Source organism: Mastigoproctus giganteus, chromosome 10, assembly GCF_048544385.1.
Source record: "Mastigoproctus giganteus isolate SK-2022 chromosome 10, ASM4854438v1, whole genome shotgun sequence".
Taxonomy (NCBI): Eukaryota; Metazoa; Arthropoda; class Arachnida; order Uropygi; family Thelyphonidae; genus Mastigoproctus; species Mastigoproctus giganteus.
Genome location: NC_143584.1, coordinates 208,599,014 through 208,620,734, shown reverse-complemented (window position 1 = coordinate 208,620,734; position 21,721 = coordinate 208,599,014). Strand labels below are relative to the sequence as shown.

Genomic DNA, 21,721 nt, shown 5'->3' with positions numbered 1-21,721 from the left:
TAAATTCTAAATTTAAAAATGAATTTAAAATATTTATAACTCTCAAATGAGAGCTTGATTCGAAATGCTTCTTCATTTTTTTTAAGTGAGGCCTGCTGAATTATTTTTTATCAGTTCCAGATGCTTTAACAGGACACTTCTGCCATTCCAAAGATTATCCTCCAGTAACCCCCAAAATGTGACGTATTTACAGCCGAGCTTTTTAATTATCAAGCCATTTAAAATCAAGCCAATCAATCATATTTAAAATCAAGTATATCAGCCATTTAAAAAATACTGGCGCCTGCACAGAAATCTGCGCCTGGCCAGCAATCTGGAAACCCGGTCATACATGTACTTATACACCCTCTCAATGCCCACTCGGCTACTGTGGCCTAAAAAACTGGCCCGTGGAGGGATCGAACCCACGACCTTCGCGTTATTAGCACGACGCTCTAACCAACTGAGCTAACGGGCCGTTAAGACAGCTGTCTAAACAGAAAATTTAACGGTCCATTATACTCCGGGAAGACCACGGTCAGAAGATTTACAAGATACAGAGAAAACGAGAAACAGCACCGTATTTAGCAGTCAATGTCTTGAACCCCGGCCACTCAAAGCACACATACTTATGCACCCTCTCGCTTGACTACTCGGTTACTGCTGTCTTTTTTATTTTACCAACAGATGTCAGTCGCGGTCCTCAGAAAGCAGCTCAGATGACCATTAAAAAGGTTCACTCACACACGGATTTGGGATTGAAGTGGGATGACTGGTTTACTTTCAAAGACCATCTCAAGATGGCCAGGTTAATTGCGGCTCTCTGGGCAATCCGGCAGGAGTTGTCAGCCTGGAGGGTTCCTCTTGGAATACGTCCGAAGGTTTTTTGGGGTTCAATATTGGGTCCTAAGGTAGCTAAACAAGGAGATAAGCTACCCTTTTACCATCTCTAGGAGCGGGCTTTATGCAAATCTTTTTATGAAACCATCGTCAAAGAGAGGAATCTGCACACCTTGGCACAACTTCTATGCCGCCAAATGGATTCACCTAACATATGGAAAGTTTCTACAAACCCTGGGACCTCAGAACCAACCAGTTCACCGTTTTTGTTTTGTTTGTATAGCTGGAAGTGACGTCATAACTCTCATGTAGTTAAGCAATATACGCACAAACAGTGTTAATTAAAAAATCTAATTCTGCTAGATGAAGAGTTGATTGGAAGGACACTCTTCTAAAGAAATAAAATCTTCCTTAATAAGACAAGTACTTGATTTATGCAATTTTTAAGAGACGCCATTTTTATAAATAAACTAGCACAGCCATTTGTGAATCGTATTAAAACTGACCATGAAACTATTACAGATATTTTATTATTTAAATGAAATAAACTAAATGCTTTTTAATTCTACAAATTTAAAATAATTTCGAGTATGAAATTTTGCACAAATTATACAGATTTACATAAATTTACCAGATTGACCGATAATCACTCAACGAAAATTTTATTAAAAGTAAATTATGATGTGCAGAGTTGTGGAACGTTCCATCGTATTTTATCGTTTCTTTTCGAAAATGATTCTGTTTGTATTTGTTTTAATTAATTTTGTTTTATACAAAAATAAATCTTTAAAAATAAAATAAAATAAATGTGGTTAAAATTTTAAATATTCTTAAATTTTTTTTTTGAATTGATAAATTAATATATACACCAGGACAAAATTAATATACTGAGGCGAGTTTCACAAACAATTACGAGTTAAGTTTTTTTTTTAGTTAATTACGAGTTAAGTATTTTTCTTTTAGTTAATTACGAGTTATGTAATGAATTTCGTAACAAACTGCATGTATGGGTTTTAAATGCAGTTGAAAATAAAATAAATGGATAATACTTTGTATTTTTTAATTAATTACGAGTTAAGTAAATTTTTTTAAGTTAATTACGAGTTAAGTAAATTTTTTTAAGTTAGTTACGAGTTAAGTATTTAATTTTTTAGTTAAGTACGAGTTAAGTAAATTTTTTTAAGTTAATTACGAGTTAAGTATTCAATTTTTTAGTTAATTACGAGTTAAGTATTTAATTTTTTTTAGTTAATTACGAGTTAAGTATTTAATTTTTTTAGTTAATTACGAGTTATGTGATGAATTTTGTAACCAACTGCATGTATGGGTCTTAAATGCAGTTGCAAATAAAATAAATGGATAATACTTTCCTTTTTTGTCCATAGAATAAAAATATACATTTTAACTCATTTTTAACTAACTTTTAACAAATTATTCAGTTGCTGATTTTAGTAACTCAAAATTATAAACGCAATCTTTAAAAAATTATCTCACATGAGTTACAAACACGTAGGAACGTTTTCAATAAATTCACACACTCCAATTCTTTCATCAAAGGCGGTTCCTTCAGCACAAACGTAATGCCTGACTTTAAATCCTCCTGATACTCGTTTCTCACAATGGTAGAACCTCTTGCAGTCATTTGGATTGGGGAAATATCCTTCCTTGGGACAAGGAAAATTCATACCATCATGTATAGTGGATTGAGTCGGTTCTGGAGAGTGGGTAAATTTAGAACTACTCGTAGACGGCTTAGAAGATTCTTCAGGAGGGGAGGTAATAATTGGTTTGTCTTTGTCCCCGTTCAGATTATTGTGAATGATTGTCAACAACGGATAGTTCCCGCTCGAACATCTTCCTCTAAAGTCGTCTGTCTCAATAGACCATACCATACCTCCAGCAAGATTCATTTTCTTTATATACGCTACCTAGTGTGTGAAAATTAAAGAATTTCAATTATTATTTAATTATTAATTAAATTATTAAACCAATTGAATTAAATTAAATTAAATTACAAAATTAATTAATACAATTAAATTAAATTATACTGGAATATAATTATAATCTTTTTAACTTTTAAAAGTCTGGTATCAGTACTATTTTATTTCAATGGGGAACACACCTTTGTGGCAATACTCTCAGGGTCGTCATAGCTCAACCACTGACAATCCTTATAGGCATAAGGGACCTTCTGAACAGAATCCCTTACAACTGTCCATCCGTTCTGTTGCTTTAGTGCTAGGCAAATCTGGAAAAACAAAACAAAACGAAAAAAGAACACGTATTCAAAAGATGGCGTATCATAGTCTATGGAGATGGGTTTGTGTTATGGGTATCAAATTTTTTTTGTTGGTGTGTTATATTTATTTATTTACTTTTTTCTGGTTATATTTCAAGTAATGTTTATGAGTCTGGAGAGAAAAGTTGTAGAAAAATAAACGCGTCTTGGGATGTACACTAACTTGCCATTAATAATCGGACACCCCTCTGTTGATAATTGATCACATTCTGCCCGAACACCACCTATCAGACAGCTATAAATATGCTCGTACGATTGTGATGCCTCCATCGATGGGGTTAACACTTCCAGAGATGGATGATTAGAGGATGTCACATAAGGAATTGGTCTGTACGTGACATTTCAACCGCATTGAAAAGCCCTATTGGTGATGTGATGTATAAATAGAAGTGCAGTGCATAGGACTCTACTGGTGCTGACTTGAATCTAATCACCAATAATCATCCCAACTAATGCCAGACGTCGTCTAGCTTGATGTAAGACTCACCGTTCTTGGATCTCTGACCAATGGAAAGCTGTATTTTGGAGTGACCATTCATAGTACACGGCCTACCAGTCTGTTAGTCGTGTTGGTTATCTTCAAGCAAAACCATGAATGTTGAGGTCGATCTAGACATCCTGGACAATAATGCGTTATCTAAGTTTTGCCAGCACGTCTGGAAGGTCCATACCTGTATCAGCAGGACAACGATCCATGTCATGCTGTTCACGTTGTAACAGACTGGTTTGATGACATGAGCGTCGAAAAATTGGATTGGCCAGCCCTCAGCTCTGACCTGAATCCTGCAGAGAACACGATGAATTGGATCGTCGGGTGCTGTGAGGCCAACTGCCCCACCAACAGAGCTCAATGATCGCCTCTTTGAAGGTCTAAATGTGGAAAATATCGGAGGATATTTACAAAAAAAACTGGAGATTGTTCCACAGAGACTGGAGGCTGTCATCAAGACTAAAGGTTTCAGCACACGTTCTTAGTTTTCCTGTAAATTAAAGCAATTTATATGGATATGCAGGTGTCCGAATATTAATGTTAGGGTAGTATATATTATACTCCCTAAAAAATAAACGTCAAATTTGATTTAAATTTCTATTGGTCCTCTATTGTAGTAATTTTTAATAATTTGAATTGTATTTAAAATAATAAATGATTTTAAAAATATTTCTCTTTTCTTTTTAGCCACACATTGTGTATTACTTTTAATATTAATGGAATCTTTATAAAAGTAAATAATCATAGAAAGAATGTAATTATTATTTAACAACAACTTCAGGGCTAACGAAATGATGTTGTATGATAAAAGCATATATAAAGAACTTTACTTCATTGTATCCCATCATTCCAGGTTCTGAAGTAAACGGACCACCTTGACCAGGGCCTATCGATGGGGCACCTAACCTGTTCTCCTGGGCATTTTGCAAAGTGAATGATCTGCCATATAGAGCCATACCCAAGACAAGTTTGTCCGCTGGAAGTCCCTTTTCCATCCAGTACTTCACTGCAAAATCCTGTAATCATGCAAATTCAAAGAATTAATGAAATTGAGTGGTGGAATCCAGTTTGTTTTTTACCAATTTAAATATTTTTAATTGTTTTTTTCCTTTCAGAATGAAAACTCATTTCGCTTGTGATGGATCGAGTTCGGTCTGAATAGATAAAAGTAGAAGCGTGGGAGGTTACGTCTGAAAATGTCCGAAGATTCAAATTAATTTAATTAATTACACTTGGAAAAATTAAGTAACAAATTGGCAACGTTCAAAGAACTTACCACATTAAGAATTTGGTTGTCCAGCGGTTCATCAGCACTAGAATAGAGAGGCGCATTAGATCCAGTGATAGTATCCCAAGAGCCATGGAAATCGTAGGCCATGAGATTGATGAAATCCATGTATCTGGAAACATTTTTATGGTAAATTATTCTTACAAAATTTGAATACGGCTTTTAAATGAATAGTAAAAAGTAGGGATTCCTTTAAAAATGTAATTGGGAAGATGAACGTACTTTACCATTCCAGGAACATCGTAGGCACTGTCTATGGTAGATTTTCCTGCAGATACTGCCGCTGTCAGCAAGTAACCCTTTGGTGAAAGAGCTTCCTTGAGTTCCTGAAAAGCAGTGGAATATGAAACATGAGCATTTTGTTCAATCCTTAACGTACAACATGTATGATACCAAGTGTATACCAAAATATCACATTCTGCAATGAGCATGATAGAATTAACGCATGATTATAAAGTCTTAACTTCTACTTGAAGTGCTATTACTACTGACCTTCAGAAGCAAGACGAAGTTTTGTTTATCTGAAGGATCACCTCCCCGATTGGCTGGATATTCCCAGTCTAAATCAAGCCCATCAAAGCCGAATTTCTCCAGGAAATCTAATACACTTTGGACGAACACCTTTCGACTAATTGGATTAGAAGCCATTTCAGAATACTTGATTGATCCTTCGTTCCATCCACCAATTGCAATAAACGTTGTTAGATAAGGATTTAACCTTTTCAAATTGTTGAATCGCTTATAAGCACCTGTTAATAGATTGAATGAATTCTTTTAAGAAATTATAATTAATGAATTAATTAACGACTGATAAAATCTTTAGCGCATACAGGCAGTACATACCCAAACCCCAGTTCTCTTCCAAATCTAAGTATGGGTCGTACGCTGTTATTCGATTTCCCTCCAGTTTGGCGAATCCGTAGATGAGATGAGTGCAGATGTATGGGTCAATATTTTCAATAGTGAATTTTCCATCCCCTGGCCGGTAGTTTGCCCAACTACCCAAATAACATACTGTTTTGTATGGTTTGTTGTTGTTATCTGCAAATAAAAATGGAATGGTAAATATCCAATAAAAATTTTGTATTGTATGCTAATTTGCTTAAAAACATTTAAAATCTCACCTCTGTAACTGGCCTCAATTGTCACCAGAACACTTAACAAAGAGCAGAGTACTCGTAATGTCATCGCAGTGGCTAGAAAATAAAAAGATTATATAAAGTGGTTTAGTTGCTGTTAATTTATATGCAATACTCCTTACTAATCCTATTTATTTATCCACCAAAACACGTGCAAAACTTCTCTCATATTATACGTTTTATAAGATGTATGGCAGTAAAGTTCCCGGAGTGGTTCAATAAAATGAACACAAAGTGTTCAAAAATGGTTTTATTCTTATTGAAATTACTCACCACCTGATTGAATATACTTACTACACTGTTATAAAAGTTTCTGAAAAGATTCAGTGAAGGGGTCCAAAGAGATGATGTTCAGATCGGCCCTTCGTTTTTCTTTATGTCCTCAACATCTTGAAATTTCTTTCCTTTGAGGGCAGTTTTCACCTTGGGAAAGAGGAAGAAGTCCGCTGGTGAGTAGGGTGGATGGTTCATCTGTACGATGTCATATTTAATCAGAAATATGGAATTGTTTCTCATCCAGAAAAACCAGCTACCTTTCTCTCGAAATTGCGGCCTGGCCCAAGAAATGCGCTCATCAATTGATCGAAATCAGATACAAATTCCTTGAACCACACCCTGTTTGTCGGAAAATATAATCAGCATCGTCTTGATCCTGGGCTTCTGTAAACGAAACTTCGACCTGAGAGTCCACTACATGTTCTGATGCTTCGTATTTGCGTCATACTGAAGCACCCAACGCTCATCTCCAGTGACAATAAAGTCGATGAAATTAGGATTGTCTGGATGAAGTGTTCTCATGATTACGTTCTGTTGCTTCTGCTCACTAGTGAGGCCGTGCGGCACAATTTTTGCACAGACCTTCCTTTTCCCTAAATCTTCATGAAGGATTTGACCAATCGTCTCCTTATTCATATCCAACTCACCAGCAATCATTTTGATGTTCAAACGACGATAATCTGTGTACCACCATCTCTTGAAGGAAGTTTAATCTACAATATACCATTTCCGTTTATTTTTAAACTCATTGAACATAACGCAACAGCACCTGTCCAGGAACTTTATTGTTACACTTCGTATATGTGTGTGATTTTTTGGCAACCTATAACCAACGCTTTCCCATTCCAAATATCAATTAGAACAACAAATTTCCTTTCAATCAATCGTAAGTTTTGAGAGTGTATATGGAGGTTGTGGCAACGTTATAACCCCCCTCTTACCTTTTCACTTCCTCCTCAAAAGTCATCACGTATTGGTAGAATTCTGAAATATCCATCGAAAGATTATACTTTCCATAAAAGGTACCAAATGGTGGATTTGGTACCTTTGGTCGCCATTATGGATCATTCTGTGTTCGGGAAAGAAGTTTATGCTAACCGGGATGTCGCCAACATCCCAGGCTCCTGCATCCGGATTAACCTTTTCCATCTACACTTTGGGAAAAGGTCAGGTTCCAATTTTGTCCAGACGGAAGAACTTTCGTGGGCTTTTCTTCGCATTGGGTCCAATTTGGAAAGTCTTGAACAAGAACTACGTGGTTTTTATTTCAGGAAACTTTTATCGGTTTTCTCAGATAAGAAGTTGGCACAGAAAATGTACTTACCGTGTTTATGAATAATTCATAATCTTCTTACCACTCTTCGTTAAACCTCTCACCTTTCCATGACTTGTTTGATACTATTAATAATTGCCCAATTCTCTACTATACTCACTGGTCAAAAAATTAGAAACCTTTATTCATCTACTAGGTTCACCTTTCGACCGAATAAGATCAAAATCTATTGTGTCTGAAGGAGTCTAGTGATTTGAACATTTTTGCGCCAAGATATTTGTCAGCTGCTGTATGCAAAAATTGCGAAACAATTTTTCAGCATATCTAGACATTCTCGATTGGATTCAGATTTTGAGAAGGCAGTCATGACAGATTTTGGAAATTTTGGGAACTGAGTGTTTGAATTGTATCTGAGTGTTTCAGATATTTTTGCTGGGTGGGCAGTTTCGTTGTCTTCTTGAATGATTCATCGCAATCCACGTAAAAACAAGGAACTTCAGGGTGAAGTTGGGCCGATACAATAGAAAGTTATTCATTACAGGTAACCCAACTTTCTAAAGATACGAGTGGACCCAGTTCGTACAAATAGAACACAGTTCATACCATGGTACTACCTCCAGTAGCTTGAATGGTGGACAGGAGACAGTCTGGATACATGGCTTGATGAGGTTCATGCAAAATTTACACCCTACCATTGGTGCAAAAGAGTATAAATCGAGAGTCGTCAGACCACACGATCTTTTTCTACAGTCCCACAATATTTCTAATAGTTGCAAAATATTTCTAATTTTTTGGAGAGCAAATGTATTAATAATTGTTCCATTCTCTTCAAATACTATAATTGATAAATCACACTCATTCGCGTATAATGAATCAAATTTTAAATGAACCATCGAACAAAAAGAGATGAATACCACGAATATGGTATTGAAGTTAAAAAGTAATTGAAAAGAGAAAACAAGAAGTTTTTCCAGCCTATGCCATGGTTAACATTACTAATATTTAGGATAATATGTCTTCTCGCTATCTATTTGTCTCTTTTTCTCAATACACAACATGAGATGAAACAATACAACACGTCCTACATACCTTGGTTTCTTCACGAATCGAATCGAAAAACCACGAATGCTCCTCTACTGGCCATTTCAAATCTCATCAGTTTTTATATATATACTCGGTAAAGGTACATAGCGGGCAATATAGACCAATCCTTTGTTGTTTGGAGAAAGAGTGATTAATTCCAGAACAAACATCTGTCAGTTAAATAACTGATAAGGGCCGTGTTCTGTGAAACTGACGTCAGTGAGAACAAATATGGAACAGCTTTTTTTTCTACTTTGGCCAACAATCGAAATTTGAACCCGAAGCAACTGTAAAAGCATTGAGAGACACGTTTAAGAGATTTGTAGCTGCTCAGAACTTAAATTCTAAATTCGTTGAAGATGGTAACCAGATAAGATTTTATGATTTATATTTGCTGGATGGAAAGCCAGTTTCCTGTACAAAAATTTATGTCCCTTTGAAATCGCGTGAAGAAAGCCCATGAAAGTTCTTTCTATTGAGACAGGATTGAATTTGTCGTGGAAGGTACAAGGGCTATTCAACAAAGAATGATCATAATTTTTTTAATAACATATCCTCATTAATCAACCATATTTTTTTCAGTGTTGGTGATGACTTAGACTTCCAAACAGTTTTATTGCTCACTCTCTGGGTCGAAATGATGAACCCATGTCTCATCTGCCGTTATCCCTTTGTGCAGAACTTCACCATCTTCAGTAACCATCCGTTGCAGCTCTGACAAACCTCCACGCGAACTTGTCTTGTTCAGGTGTGAATAGTCTTTGAACGCAGCGTGCACAAACGAGTATCATATGCAAATGGCCATGGAGAATAACCATGCGTGCTTCCTAATGATATTCTCAACATCTCTTCTACTTACCTTACTGTTAAACGACGATCTTCTCTCACGATTACAGAAGCAGAGTTAATGGTTTCTGTGGTAACAGCAGTGGTTGGAGTTCCAAGACAGCCGATTCTTGTGATTGAATCACATCCATCTTTAAACATTCTAAACCACCGCAAACTGCGCTATATGGAAGCGTAGATTAACCACAAGTCTCTTTTAACATTTTATACAGTTTGGTTTGTTCTTAAATTCCTCAGCTCAGCTAGAAATAGCAGGCAGTACGGTTGTTCATGAAAAATTATAATCATTCTTTATTGAACAGTTTCTTACTTGTTTCAAACATAATCATGGCATGGTGTTACTGTCGACGCTATGGGATACTTCAAATTCATTCAGTTGATAAATATTTTTGATACCTTCTATTTTCGGTAACACCTTAAGCAACAAAATTCTAGCAATTCGCTGTTGCTCGTGGCATCTGGAAAAAAAATTCTTCAACTTTGGTAAACAAAGATAACGAAAATTGTGATATGAGTGTCATAAAACTTGACTTATGATAATCCAGGATAACATACTTTGATATACGAAAAGGATTAGCTGAGTAAACCGCAAAAAATACTATCTAAATTCACATGATATATTGGAATCAGTATCTATATACACTTGCTAGTCAGTTTAAGAGGAGCATAGCCTAATAGAAAGTTGCGCGGCTTTATCTCCAGAAACTCAGGTTTTTCCATCCAGCAAAATAGGAAAACCGGTCGAAGGAACTATGACGCCCTTAGTTGCCTTGTAAAATGAAAGCAAAAGCAGAAGATTGTAATAAAAAATTGAAAACACAGTTTTTAATTGTCCACCTTGCTATTTAGCAATTGCTATTTTAGCAATTATCATTCATTTCCCTGGAACAGAAGTTAAACTAATAGGTCTGTAATTACTCGTGTCATCCTTTGATCCTCCTTTGTGGATTGGGGTCACATTTGCACATCTCCAGTCCTTGGGTACCTCCCCTAAGTCCACGGAAGCTCTAATAATTATGGCTAATGGTTTGCTTACTTCCTCTGCTGCCTCCTTTGTATAACTGGATAGATCCCAACCACCCCAAGTGCCTTTCTTATGTTTAACTTCAACAATTTCTCCTCCATTGTGCTCTCAGTTATTACAATCTCATTTATCTCTCTGTTAGAGGTTGATAAACTTCTGTCCTCCACTTCCCTACAGAATTCCTCATGTGTGGATGTGGAGGAAAAATACTCATTCAGTTTGTCAGATACCTGAGCAGATCATCAATAGTCAATCCATCTTAAGTGGTCCAATCTGATTGATTGATCCCCTTCCTTCTTCTACAGTTTATATAAGTAAAGAAGTCCTTGCTGATTTTCTTTGCATCCTTTGCCAAAGATTTCTCGTAATCTGCCTGACCTCCTTTGTGATTTGATTTCAGATTAGTTTATATCTACCATAGCCTTCTGTGTGGTCACAGAAGGCTATGGTGGATATTAGGCCTGTTCCTTGAAGAGTATTTCTTACATTATTGATTACCTCATGCGCAGAAAGAAAAAAAAATATATTTAAATAGGTACAAAAACCACCAGAAATTCGAGTTCTTCGTTCAGCAAAACGCAAATCGACCACAGAACAAGAAATTTACTGACATGTTATATACAACGCAACATGACCTAAGTTGCTGATGTGCGTATTCTGGATATTGAGCTTAATCTCACTGCAGATGATAAGTGTGAAAAAACAAGATGTTACAGTGAACTGGTCAACATCTGGAAAACCAGGTGGAATACATCTCCACAAGGCACGGTAACCAAAAGATTCCTCCCCGAGGTAAAGTTTGCGATGACCAAAACTGCAAGGTCCTGGTTCTCTCTCAGCCTTGAAACGTCCTGCTTGGTGACCGGCCACGGTTCCCTGAATGAAAAGCTGTACCAACTGGGGCTTCTCGCTACTGACCTATGCTTTTCTGGAGGCAAGGAAAACTGGTACCACCTTCTTTTTGACTGTGACTTGTACGAGGATCTCAGAGATCAACTTCGGAGAGAGACATTCTGAACTTCTCCCCAACCAATGTGGATCAACTAATCCAGACTCCAGACAATCTTTCCGCCGTGCAGGCCTTTGCATCTGGCATTTTTACCAGGCGAAAGACCATGTATGCTAATGCCAACCAAAACCAGACAAACGATTCTACAGCCTAGATTTCACACTTGTGAAGGGGAAGGCTAAATTCAAAAATTTTATTTATTTTTATTTTTATTATTTTATCATTATCATTTTTTTTATTTTAGTTCGGTTTTTTTTTTCTAAATTTGCCATACTATCAATTTTATTTTATTTATTTTTAATATATAAATATATTACTTTATTATTATAACATATTACAATATATTATTTATTTTTTTATTTATTTTTATTTTATTATTTTTTTTTTATTTTACAACCTGCACCACGGGTAGTTTTTTTTTTTTTTTTTTTCTCTCCTCTCTTCCCTCTGGAATGGGCCCCCAGAGGTTCCTGGCCCACCTGCTGACAACACCAGTTCGGTACGTGCTTTACTGGGACTGGCCCAACTTTCCGTGGTGTGGACGAATACCCAGAATCATCTGTCCAGGTGACTAATGCTTCTGGGTAGCCAAGCGGCCAGACACAACAACAGAACACGCAGAAAATGTCCAACTCATGGGTGCAGTAATCCCTGTATGTGCTATATTGCACACATCTGGCCCATTTGTAGTGATACTGTTCTTCAGAGATACGAGGAGTGGAACAAATGTTCTAGGTGACGCCCTTCTTATACACATGTCCACATGTAGTAGTAATCAATGGACATTGTTCTTCGTGGACTAATGTTATTAGTGGCGTCCCTCAGGGGTCAGTATTGAGTCCATTGTTGTTTTCTTTATTTATAAATGATATTGATGATGGTATATCAGGCTTAATGTCCAAGTTTTCAGATGATATGAAGGTTGACAGGTGTTAATGATCGTAATGACAGCACGATACTGCAACAGGATCTAGAAAAGTTGGGCTGAGTAGTTGCAACTGAAGTTTACCATTGACAAATGTAAAATACTACATATGGGTAGCAGTAACCCCAGAGTAACGTACCAATTGTGTGGCACTACACTTAGGGTAGTGGAGAATGAAAAGGACCAGGTGTAATTGTGCAGTCAGCATATTGAGTTTTCTGAGCAGTGCAGACAGGCTGCCAGAGAAGCGTATGGGGTTTTGTCAACGATATTCAGTCAGGGATGAAGAGGTTATCTCTTTGTATAAGGCAATGGTCACCCACATCTCGAGTACTGCATACAGGTCTGGAGGTCTCATTTTAGAAAGAATGTAGAGCTGCTGGAGCGAGTACAGAGAAGAGCAACAAGATTGGTGAGGGGAACAAAGGGTTTCTCTTACTAGAACGACTTAAGTTCAGCGTCTGGAGACTTGGCACTTACGAAGTGATCTGATTGAGACGTTTAAGGATTTGAATAGATTGAGCAAGCTCAGAGCTGATGGGATTCTTCTTCTTGCTCAGACCACACACAATGAGAGGTCATAAATTCAAGTTGAGGAAGGATGGTTGCAAAATAGATGTGCGGAAATTTTCCTTGAGCCAATTGGTGGTTGATTGCTGGAACAAACTTCCGTGTTGTGGAAGTTGACAGCTTAAATAAATTCAAGAAAGAACTAGGCAAACAATTAGAGGGAATGGATATAACATGACATGTATATTATCTTGTGTAGGATAGCACCTGAACGTCAGTTCATCTCCACCTTAATACACTGTGATGGATACTGAACTCTCTAAAAGGCCAGAAATGTTTGTGCAGTGTGTGTGTGTGTTTTTATGTTGTTTAGTTGCTGGTATTGCACTAATTTTAAACAAATTACATTGCAAAAAGGTTAATATTCCTTTTATTTAAAAGATGAGAAAATGGTTAATTGGTAGATTAAATCTTTTTTTGCGATATCCTTATAACGCTGAGTGGTAAATTTGCTAATTTTTCAACTTTGAAAGAAACGTGTTCGAAAGTAGTGCAATATCACGGCAACCCGCACCCCGTGATTGGTTGCTAAAGAGGCTGTAAGGGGTGTAAGATTGTAAAATCTTAAGGGGTGTAAGATTGTAAAATCTTACACCCCTTACAGACTCAGATAAACCGCTCAGATAATTCAATGTACTTAATGCTTACTTAACCACGAGTTGCCTTGATATTGTTTTACTTTTAATCAAAAGGATGTCACGTGTTTAAAAGAAGTGCAATAACAAGGCAACTCGTGAGTAAGGAATTTCAGTCTGTTATTTATTTAAAAGATGGGATTTTAGATAATGAGAAATTTCGAATATCATAACATGTTTTTGTTTACGAAAATTGTTTATTTTCAGAGATGGATCGTGTACAGTCAACTTGGATGTCATTATTGTAGCTAAAGGAAAATTACTAGAACACTATAACATAAAGCAAACTGTTTATTTCGGTTCTTCTGTGTACAGACTACTTACAACCAGGAACTAACTCTTTGTAGTTGCAGGTCTTTATTCTTTCATCAAAAGCAGTTCCATCTGCACAAGTAAAAACGTGCATCTCAAAAGAAGAGCCTCTAGCTGAGCACTGGTAAAACTTTGTGCAGTCTGTTGGATGTGGGAAGGTTCCTTCCTTAGTACAAACTAGAACGGTGCCGTCATCACTGGTGCTAGTCAAGGGATTAGGAGGATCAGTAGGCCTTCTGGTGGTCGTAGGTTCGCCTGGTTTGTCTGTCACAATTTCTCTATCTACTGGACCGATTAGCCCTTCGTGAATAGCTGTAAGCAGTGGATATTTGTGGCCAAAACATTTTCCTCTGAAGTCGTCTGTCTCGATGGACCATACCATTCCACCACTCAGCTTCTTTTCCTTCAGGAACTTAAGCTATAAAGAAAATATTGCATTATTTTCAATTGTTATTCAGAGATGGACTATATGGGCATAATGTTCTAAATCTGGATTAATTAAAATTAGATTAACAAAATATGGAATGGGCTTTCATAGACAAGAACGTTGGAATCTTCCACCAACTGCTTTAGAAATACACACTTGTAAAACAGATTCTCACTTTTTCGTTGACACTCTTAACGTCATCATATCCAACCCATTGACGATCTCTGTAGGCATAAGGGGCCAGGTGATGTGCATCTTCGACAACTGTCCATCCGCTCTGTGTCTTCAAAGCAGAGCAAATCTGTAAAATGCAAAAAAACTTCTTTCAGTTTGAAAATACGATTTCCAATCTCCTAATTGTAGGTAAAAATTTTTGGCACTTTCTAAATCACAATTAGTATTTTTAAGACAAAGATTTGTTGTAATAATGACATCATACCTCGTTATATCCTAACATTCCACCCTCTCTTGTAAGGGGACCAGCTTCACCTTTCCCACTTACTGGTGCTCCAAGGCCATTGTCGCTTGCCTTTGCCAGGGTGAAAGATCGGCCGTACAGACCTATACCAAGGACAAGCTTTTCTGGTGGAGCTCCATGTTCCATCCAATAATTGATGGCATATTCCTAAGGGAATAATTGTCAATTTATCAGAAATACTTCCGTTTACTGAATAAAATTATAACAATTTTGGTTTTCTGATTAAGTAATTTCATTTTTAAATTATTTCATAACAAAAATAAATTTAAATGAAGACGGTTTTAATTAATACTAACGTAACTTAGTTTATAATTAAAAAATTGTCCAATAAAAACAAAGACTTTTGTAGCACTTTAACCATAAACTTTTAGAGAATAATACCACATGTATTCAATTAATTAATTGCTTATAACTTTTAATTAAAAATGTCTCGGATTAATAATTACCACATTCAGGAGCCTTTGATCACCAGTCTCATCGGGACGAGGGTAAAGAGGGGCATTATGTCCAGTGAAGGATTCCCAGGATCCATGGAAATCGTATGCCATGACGTTGATGAAATCCATGTACCTGGAGAACAGCAGACAAAGATAAATTAATCCATGGTAAATGCTATACAACAACAATAAGTCTTATATATCTCAACCTAGACACCATGTCCCTTCTTAGCCGCTTGTTATATTGCTTCGAACATTTCATCTCCGACTGAATCGGCACCTCTTCTGGTCATTAAAAAGACATCCAACAAAGTGGACACGAAAATTAACAAAGGGAGAGTTACTGTGCACAAACAAGAGTGGAAATCACAAGCCAAAGCCATTGTGCATCGATTGAAGTCAACGTCCCCAATGTTTTAGGCACATCAACATGAAATTCGCTACCAGTGATTTATAAAAATAGCTTAACTCTAAGATTACGAGTGATGTTTTTGCTTCATGGTTTGAAAGTGAGTTTTTATCATTGGCGAGAACCATTTGCTTTCCAAAACTTGAAGAAAATGTTCTTTTACCGTTGAATCAGTCCAGCTCATCCTTTGGCTGATGTCCTGAAATCGAAAGATGGCAACAGAGTTGCGTTTCTGCCAAGGGACACAACTGCACTAATTCAGCTTAGGGTATATTTGAGCCTTCAAAGCCCACTTTTGTGGTGAGCTACTTGCTGTTGTTTTTAATTCAGAAATTCAAATTCCAGAGTTCCTGAAAACTTTAGCACTGAAAGCCGTTGCATAAAATATTAGATTAGAGTGGGAGAAACTAAGCTGAACAGAAATTGAAAACTCCTGGAAAAATGCACTGGCAAAGACCCAAGTCCTCATAATAATTTTGAATTAGCAGCATTTTCAGAACAAGAAGAAAAGGTTGCTTGTAACGTACTTGGTGGCAGTCTTGGAGAAAATGACTTGGCTTCAGAAGTCCAGCTGCACATTACCATAGCAAGGAAGAATTGGCAGACTCTGTTATTGTTGTTGTTGGTGGTAATGCTGTAATATGGTTTTAGGAGCATCAGCGACTAAGGTCATATTGCTCTGTGTACATTTTCTGTAAATTGAGTGTGTTCTGTGGTCGTTTTTTATGCTGGGCAAAAAAACGAAGTTTCCTGGGGGGAAAAACCATGCTGTTCTCGCTGAAGACCGATTAACTCAGCTACTTTGTGAAAAAAGCCCATAAAAATTCAAGTCTTTGACGAGAACTCCGAACTTCTCTTCTTCTATAACGCTCTTCACCTAAAACGAGAGTATTAAAGTTGTCGCCTGACACCCGTGTTATATTGGAATTGCGTTGTATTAAAAGCATCCATTCCAAAGTAATCAAAAAAAAAAAAAACTTTCAATAAATTTCAGTAGCTTTTCTCACACAAGAAAACAAAATGCCTTCAATGTTTAGAAATCTTTAATATTCGATTGATCCCTTGGTTCATTAACTAACCAGTTTCTGAATGTGTCAGTAACCTGTTATACTCACAACTAAAGCCCAAAATTCTCAAAACTATAAAGCTCAACGAACTAGTAAAGAAAATAACACGCATCCTTGAGCAAGTTCAATGGAGACTGCAAGGTAGATTATCCCACCAAAAATGCAGATTTTATCTCCACCATACACGTGGAATTTCGCATTTTTGCTCATAGGAGGGTGCTCATCAGGAGAGCACAGAGGATGCACTCAATCACAACCTGCACCACAATGACCTTTTATAGACAGAAGGAAGGAAAATATATGCCCAACTGACATCCTTATTTTGTTGGAATCAGTATAAAAGGTTACGCCGTTGAAATTGAAACACACCATTTCTTTTGTCCATAGAATTCTTTGTGGGGATTACCCATTTTATGATACTGTGGTCATCACTTCCCGCTAAGCCCTCGTGGGTAGCGCAGATGGTATAATTAGCGTCCTTCCCACATCTGGTGGAAAAGACTGAGTTGGAATCCCGTCCATGGTGCCAGGAATTTTTATGGGTATTTTTCACAACGTGGTTAAGTTAGTCGGTCTCAAGCGATGGTAGCATGGTTTTTTATCTTGGATAACTGGGGTTTTTCGTCCAGCGAACGGCAAGTCGACCACAGAACATAAGCAATTTACAGACATATTATATACGGTGCAATATGGCCAAAGTTGCTAACGCTCCTAGAACTCTACAACTACCAACCAATCATTTCTTATCTACGCTAATTTGTCACTCCTCTTATTTTGAACTCAAGGAATGCACTCCTTTTAAATAAAATAAATAAATTTTCGGTTTATATTTCAGGACAACCACGTAAGATCACAGGAGTTCATAGAATGGAGAATACAAAAACATTACCCATATTTAGCAGTCACGCGAGCTTGACAGAACCACGGTGACTTAAAGCGAGTACACTCTTGTACGCGTAAGCTTATACAATAAACTTACTTTGCCATTCCAGGAATATCGTAAGCTGTGTCCATGGTAGCCTTGCCAGCTGAAACAGCTGCTGTCAAAAGATATCCATCTTCTTGGAAGGCTTCTTTAAGTTCCTGCAACATAAAAACATTATTTCAATTACAAAGCAAAGGTGGGAGAAGTTATTTTGCTTAAAAAAATCTTATACATCTATTTAATTAACAAGAACATCCTGCTACTTTACAGACCTTCAAGAGCAAGATGAAGTTTTGTTTATCTTCTGCAGCACCTCCACGGTTGGCAGGATATTCCCAATCAAGGTCCAGGCCATCAAAGTCGTACTTTTTAAGGAACTCTACAACGCTCTTCACAAACACTTTTCTACTGTCTGCGTTGGCAGCCATACTAGAGTATTTAACAGACCCTTCATTCCAGCCACCAATAGCGATGAGAGTTGTCAAGTGAGGATTTTTCTGCTTCAAGTTGTTAAATCTCTGGAAAGCACCTATCCATTGAATAAATGAATGCTCTGTTCAGTAAGTGAAAGCACTCGCTGGCCAGAAAATTAGAAACCTTTTGCATTTGGCGTCAACAGATAATTAAACGTACAGTATGCAAATATAAGTTGTCACGTGGTATGAACACAAGTTGCAAAATAAAAACTTTAAATTAACAATAGATTAGTAAAACAGTAAAGGATTATTCATTCTAAAATTAAACACGTCTTGTTAAACGTGGTGAGATGTACTTACCAAGACCCCAGTTCTCTTTCAAATCCAAATATGAATCATAAACTGCGATTTGATTATTGGAAAGTTTAGCGAATCCATAGATAAGGTGAGTACATATGTTAGGATCGATGTCTTCAATTAAGAATTTTCCCTCTCCTTGCCGATAATTAGCCCAGCTGCCTAGGTAGCATACTACCCTATGGGATTTGTTGTTTCTATCTATAGAGGGAGAAAAGAGTGGATATTATCAGAAATAAATCTTCTAGTTTCTAGGAAAGTCCTTTTACTAGTAGTATTTCGAATAATATCATTTGAGTCCTTACCATTAACAACAAGTAAAGATAAAAATAAAATCCTACCTTTGGTGACTGCTTCAATAGCCACCACCAGCAGAAAAAGCGTGCAGATCTCCCGTATAGCCATCCTAAAATTAAGAAAACAATAAATAAATAGTAATAAAGCTAAAATATACGCTATATGGATAACCTATATGATATGCATGAAAAAATAATAATAATTGTTTGATTTCTATTAGTCTCATTTTAATGAAATTTGGAGACGCCTATGATATCTTTCTGAAAAATCTAAAAATAAAATTTCATGAAAATTCATCTAATAGAAGCAGAGTTATTACATGCAGACGGACGGACGAACAAGTGAAGACAATTGGTGCATTATGTATATATGCTAAAGCGCCCATAAACACAGCTGTAATCATGGGGTGTGTTTAATTATTTACACTTATAGAATGATATTAATAATATTAAGAAACTTTATAGAAACCTAACATTTTCAAATAATAATATTTTAATTTTCAAAGTGCAACCGGAGTGGATTATTCTCCACATCACTACAAGATTGTTAGATAAGTTCGCAAAGGGAACCAATGATAATTTCAAAAATGCTCCACTTTTAACATATGGCCATTTTATGATTTTAAGATTTTTTAATAATAGATAAAGAAATAGTAATAATATTAAAAGAAGTCTGAGACAGTTATCAATACCAGTGGCCACAACAACCAACTTGTGCACTTGGTACCAGTACCCGTCATGGGATGGAAACCCCCCACATCAGGAGAGAAATAATAATAATAATAATAGTAATAACAGCTATTCTAAATGACATTTTAAATACAAAAATAAACAGAAGTTAAAATAGCACTAATATGCAGTATATATATTTTTTAAATATATAAAAAAATTTTGAGTTATTTATAATAACTATTTTTCGAGTTAATGATATTAAAATCGTTATTTAATCTATCATTTCAAGTAAAAAATTGTTCAAATAAATGACTGAAAAAGCTTTACCTGAGAAAGAAAAATATATCTTCTGTGTCGTATCGATTATACCTAATAGGGTTGGAAGTCACAAATGTTCAAAGAGCTACAACGGATAGTTTTTATAAAAAGGACAGAGTCCCCTAACCTTTGACACCGGTAAAAGATACCTGAGAAAGACTTTCACTTTTTATAGTTCAGATAATCAAAAGTATTTATGCAAGACAACGGATTTCCTTTGCACTTTGTAATTTTATATACCGGATATCCTTTTCGATAAAATATTAAGAAAATACTAAGTTTCCATGGAAAGAATTCTCAGTAGACAGCGACAACTAAATCAAGTTACACCTTTCAGGAGAAACCCCTTGCAGTTTGTTTACCTTTCTGTGATATAAGGAGTAATGTATCACTAGGTGTTTCCCTTAATACTTTCTCTCTTATAAAATTCCTTGGAAATGGCATCTTAGGTTTGTCATATGTTATTGCCCTAGAAATGCTTCGCAAAGTTCATAGAATCAGGGAGGGCATTTTTTAACTTTCAGAAAATTAAAGAGCGTGGTTAAAGTAAACAATTTGTACCTTCCTTTTTCTAGGTGGTCATTTCCTTTACCCAAAGTCCAGCGGATGTAACAGGAAATGCCACCATGAAGTTTGAAAATACGATATCCACCTTCCAGGTGGTCAGAGAAAAAAGAAAGCAGACAAGCACTAAAATACATATATTATAAAATAAGATACAATATATGGTTAACTGTTAGAAATCGTTTCAATTAAATCAAAACTGTTTTCTTTTTTTCCCCTTTTTTATTTATTATTTTTACTTTTCACTCATTTTGTAAATAATTTCTAATTTCTTACATTGTTAGTAGACGAAAAGAAAAAGATCATCATAAATGACGTCATAAATTAGACTAAAGCGACCAGAAGGACACCTGGTTTTCTATTAATAGGTGCCAAAAAAAGAAAAATTAAACCGATATAGTCATAATAAAATAAAATAAAATTATGATAAAATAAACATATCTGATAGTTTTAGTTTTAGTTTTAATTGCTTAGGCCTAGTGAGAATACCATTAAGTCTGGGTGCAAACAATCCAAGCTAAAAGTAGAATTTTAAACACCATCTACAACCGTTTTAACAAAAAACCACAATGAAAGTGAATCACTTATGGAAATATGAAATACGCAGAACCAAATTCAACCTCTGCTTACCTTGCAATGTCTTGCGACTTGATAGCCTGGATAAGGGTCATATATTAGTGGAGGGTTTATATAGAATGGTAGAAGCACAGAAGCAGCGAGATAACGTTGAGGGGTGGGAGGAGGGACGAGCACATGTCCAATTAGGTCACTTTTTTTTTTTGCCCCTTCCCCCTGAAAATTATATCGCGCGGTTTCTATGCTGATTTAGTACACCTGTTGTATAACAGGTGTGTTAGATCTCATGTGAGTTTTGATTGGAGATATGTATATGTATGTTGTATCTACAACCGTTTTGCAATTATTGTTTGTCGCTGTTATAGTATATTAGGATTATTGTTATTATTGGTAGAGAAGATGCAAGGAAGAAAGGCTTTTGTTGTAGAAGAGAAAAAAAATTGCACCCTATATTGCTTTTATCTTTCTCTTCTCTTCTCTTCTTCACCTCCGACTAAAATTTCACCACACTGTCAACTTTGGCCATCCAGGGAGGCAATTTATTGCAATAATCGACATAAACCTCCCAAGGTCCAGTCCCTCAGTTTTTCTCAATAGTTCACATTTATACTTCATGGTTTTTATATCCCACACATCGTTCATTTATCCCATTTCTGTAACATATACGAGGTGTGGCAATAAAGTTCAGGTTTTGGTGCGATAAAAAGAACACAAAGTGAAGAAGCTCAAAAATGGTGTTATTTTTATTCAAATTAATCATCACCTGATTGAATGCGCTTATTACAACGACT

The 21,721-nt window shown here is 36.2% G+C and overlaps 2 protein-coding genes and 1 non-coding gene across 3 annotated transcripts; all 3 read right to left on the bottom strand.

Annotated features, from left to right (window-relative positions):
• Positions 1 to 383: 383 nt before the first annotated feature.
• TRNAI-AAU (transfer RNA isoleucine (anticodon AAU)) lies at positions 384 to 457 on the bottom strand. Its single transcript has one exon. It is a non-coding gene; the product is annotated as a tRNA-Ile (tRNA).
• A 1,861-nt stretch (positions 458 to 2,318) lies between these two features.
• On the bottom strand, positions 2,319 to 6,088 carry LOC150079824 (chitinase-3-like protein 1). The gene is made up of 8 exons (XM_090383243.1): positions 6,021 to 6,088; positions 5,740 to 5,937; positions 5,389 to 5,645; positions 5,119 to 5,222; positions 4,885 to 5,008; positions 4,439 to 4,624; positions 2,938 to 3,067; positions 2,319 to 2,743 (listed from the first exon to the last, which is right to left on the bottom strand). Exons 1-8 carry the CDS (start codon positions 6,082 to 6,084, stop codon positions 2,319 to 2,321), a joined length of 1,488 nt encoding a protein of 495 aa, XP_090239369.1. The 5' UTR covers positions 6,085 to 6,088.
• A 7,900-nt stretch (positions 6,089 to 13,988) lies between these two features.
• LOC150079823 (chitinase-3-like protein 1) lies at positions 13,989 to 21,001 on the bottom strand. The gene is made up of 9 exons (XM_090383868.1): positions 20,985 to 21,001; positions 18,846 to 18,910; positions 18,508 to 18,705; positions 18,004 to 18,260; positions 17,786 to 17,889; positions 15,340 to 15,463; positions 14,855 to 15,040; positions 14,591 to 14,716; positions 13,989 to 14,406 (listed from the first exon to the last, which is right to left on the bottom strand). Exons 2-9 carry the CDS (start codon positions 18,907 to 18,909, stop codon positions 13,993 to 13,995), a joined length of 1,473 nt encoding a protein of 490 aa, XP_090239994.1. The 5' UTR covers position 18,910; positions 20,985 to 21,001; the 3' UTR covers positions 13,989 to 13,992.
• Between the last annotated feature and the right edge of the window lie 720 nt (positions 21,002 to 21,721).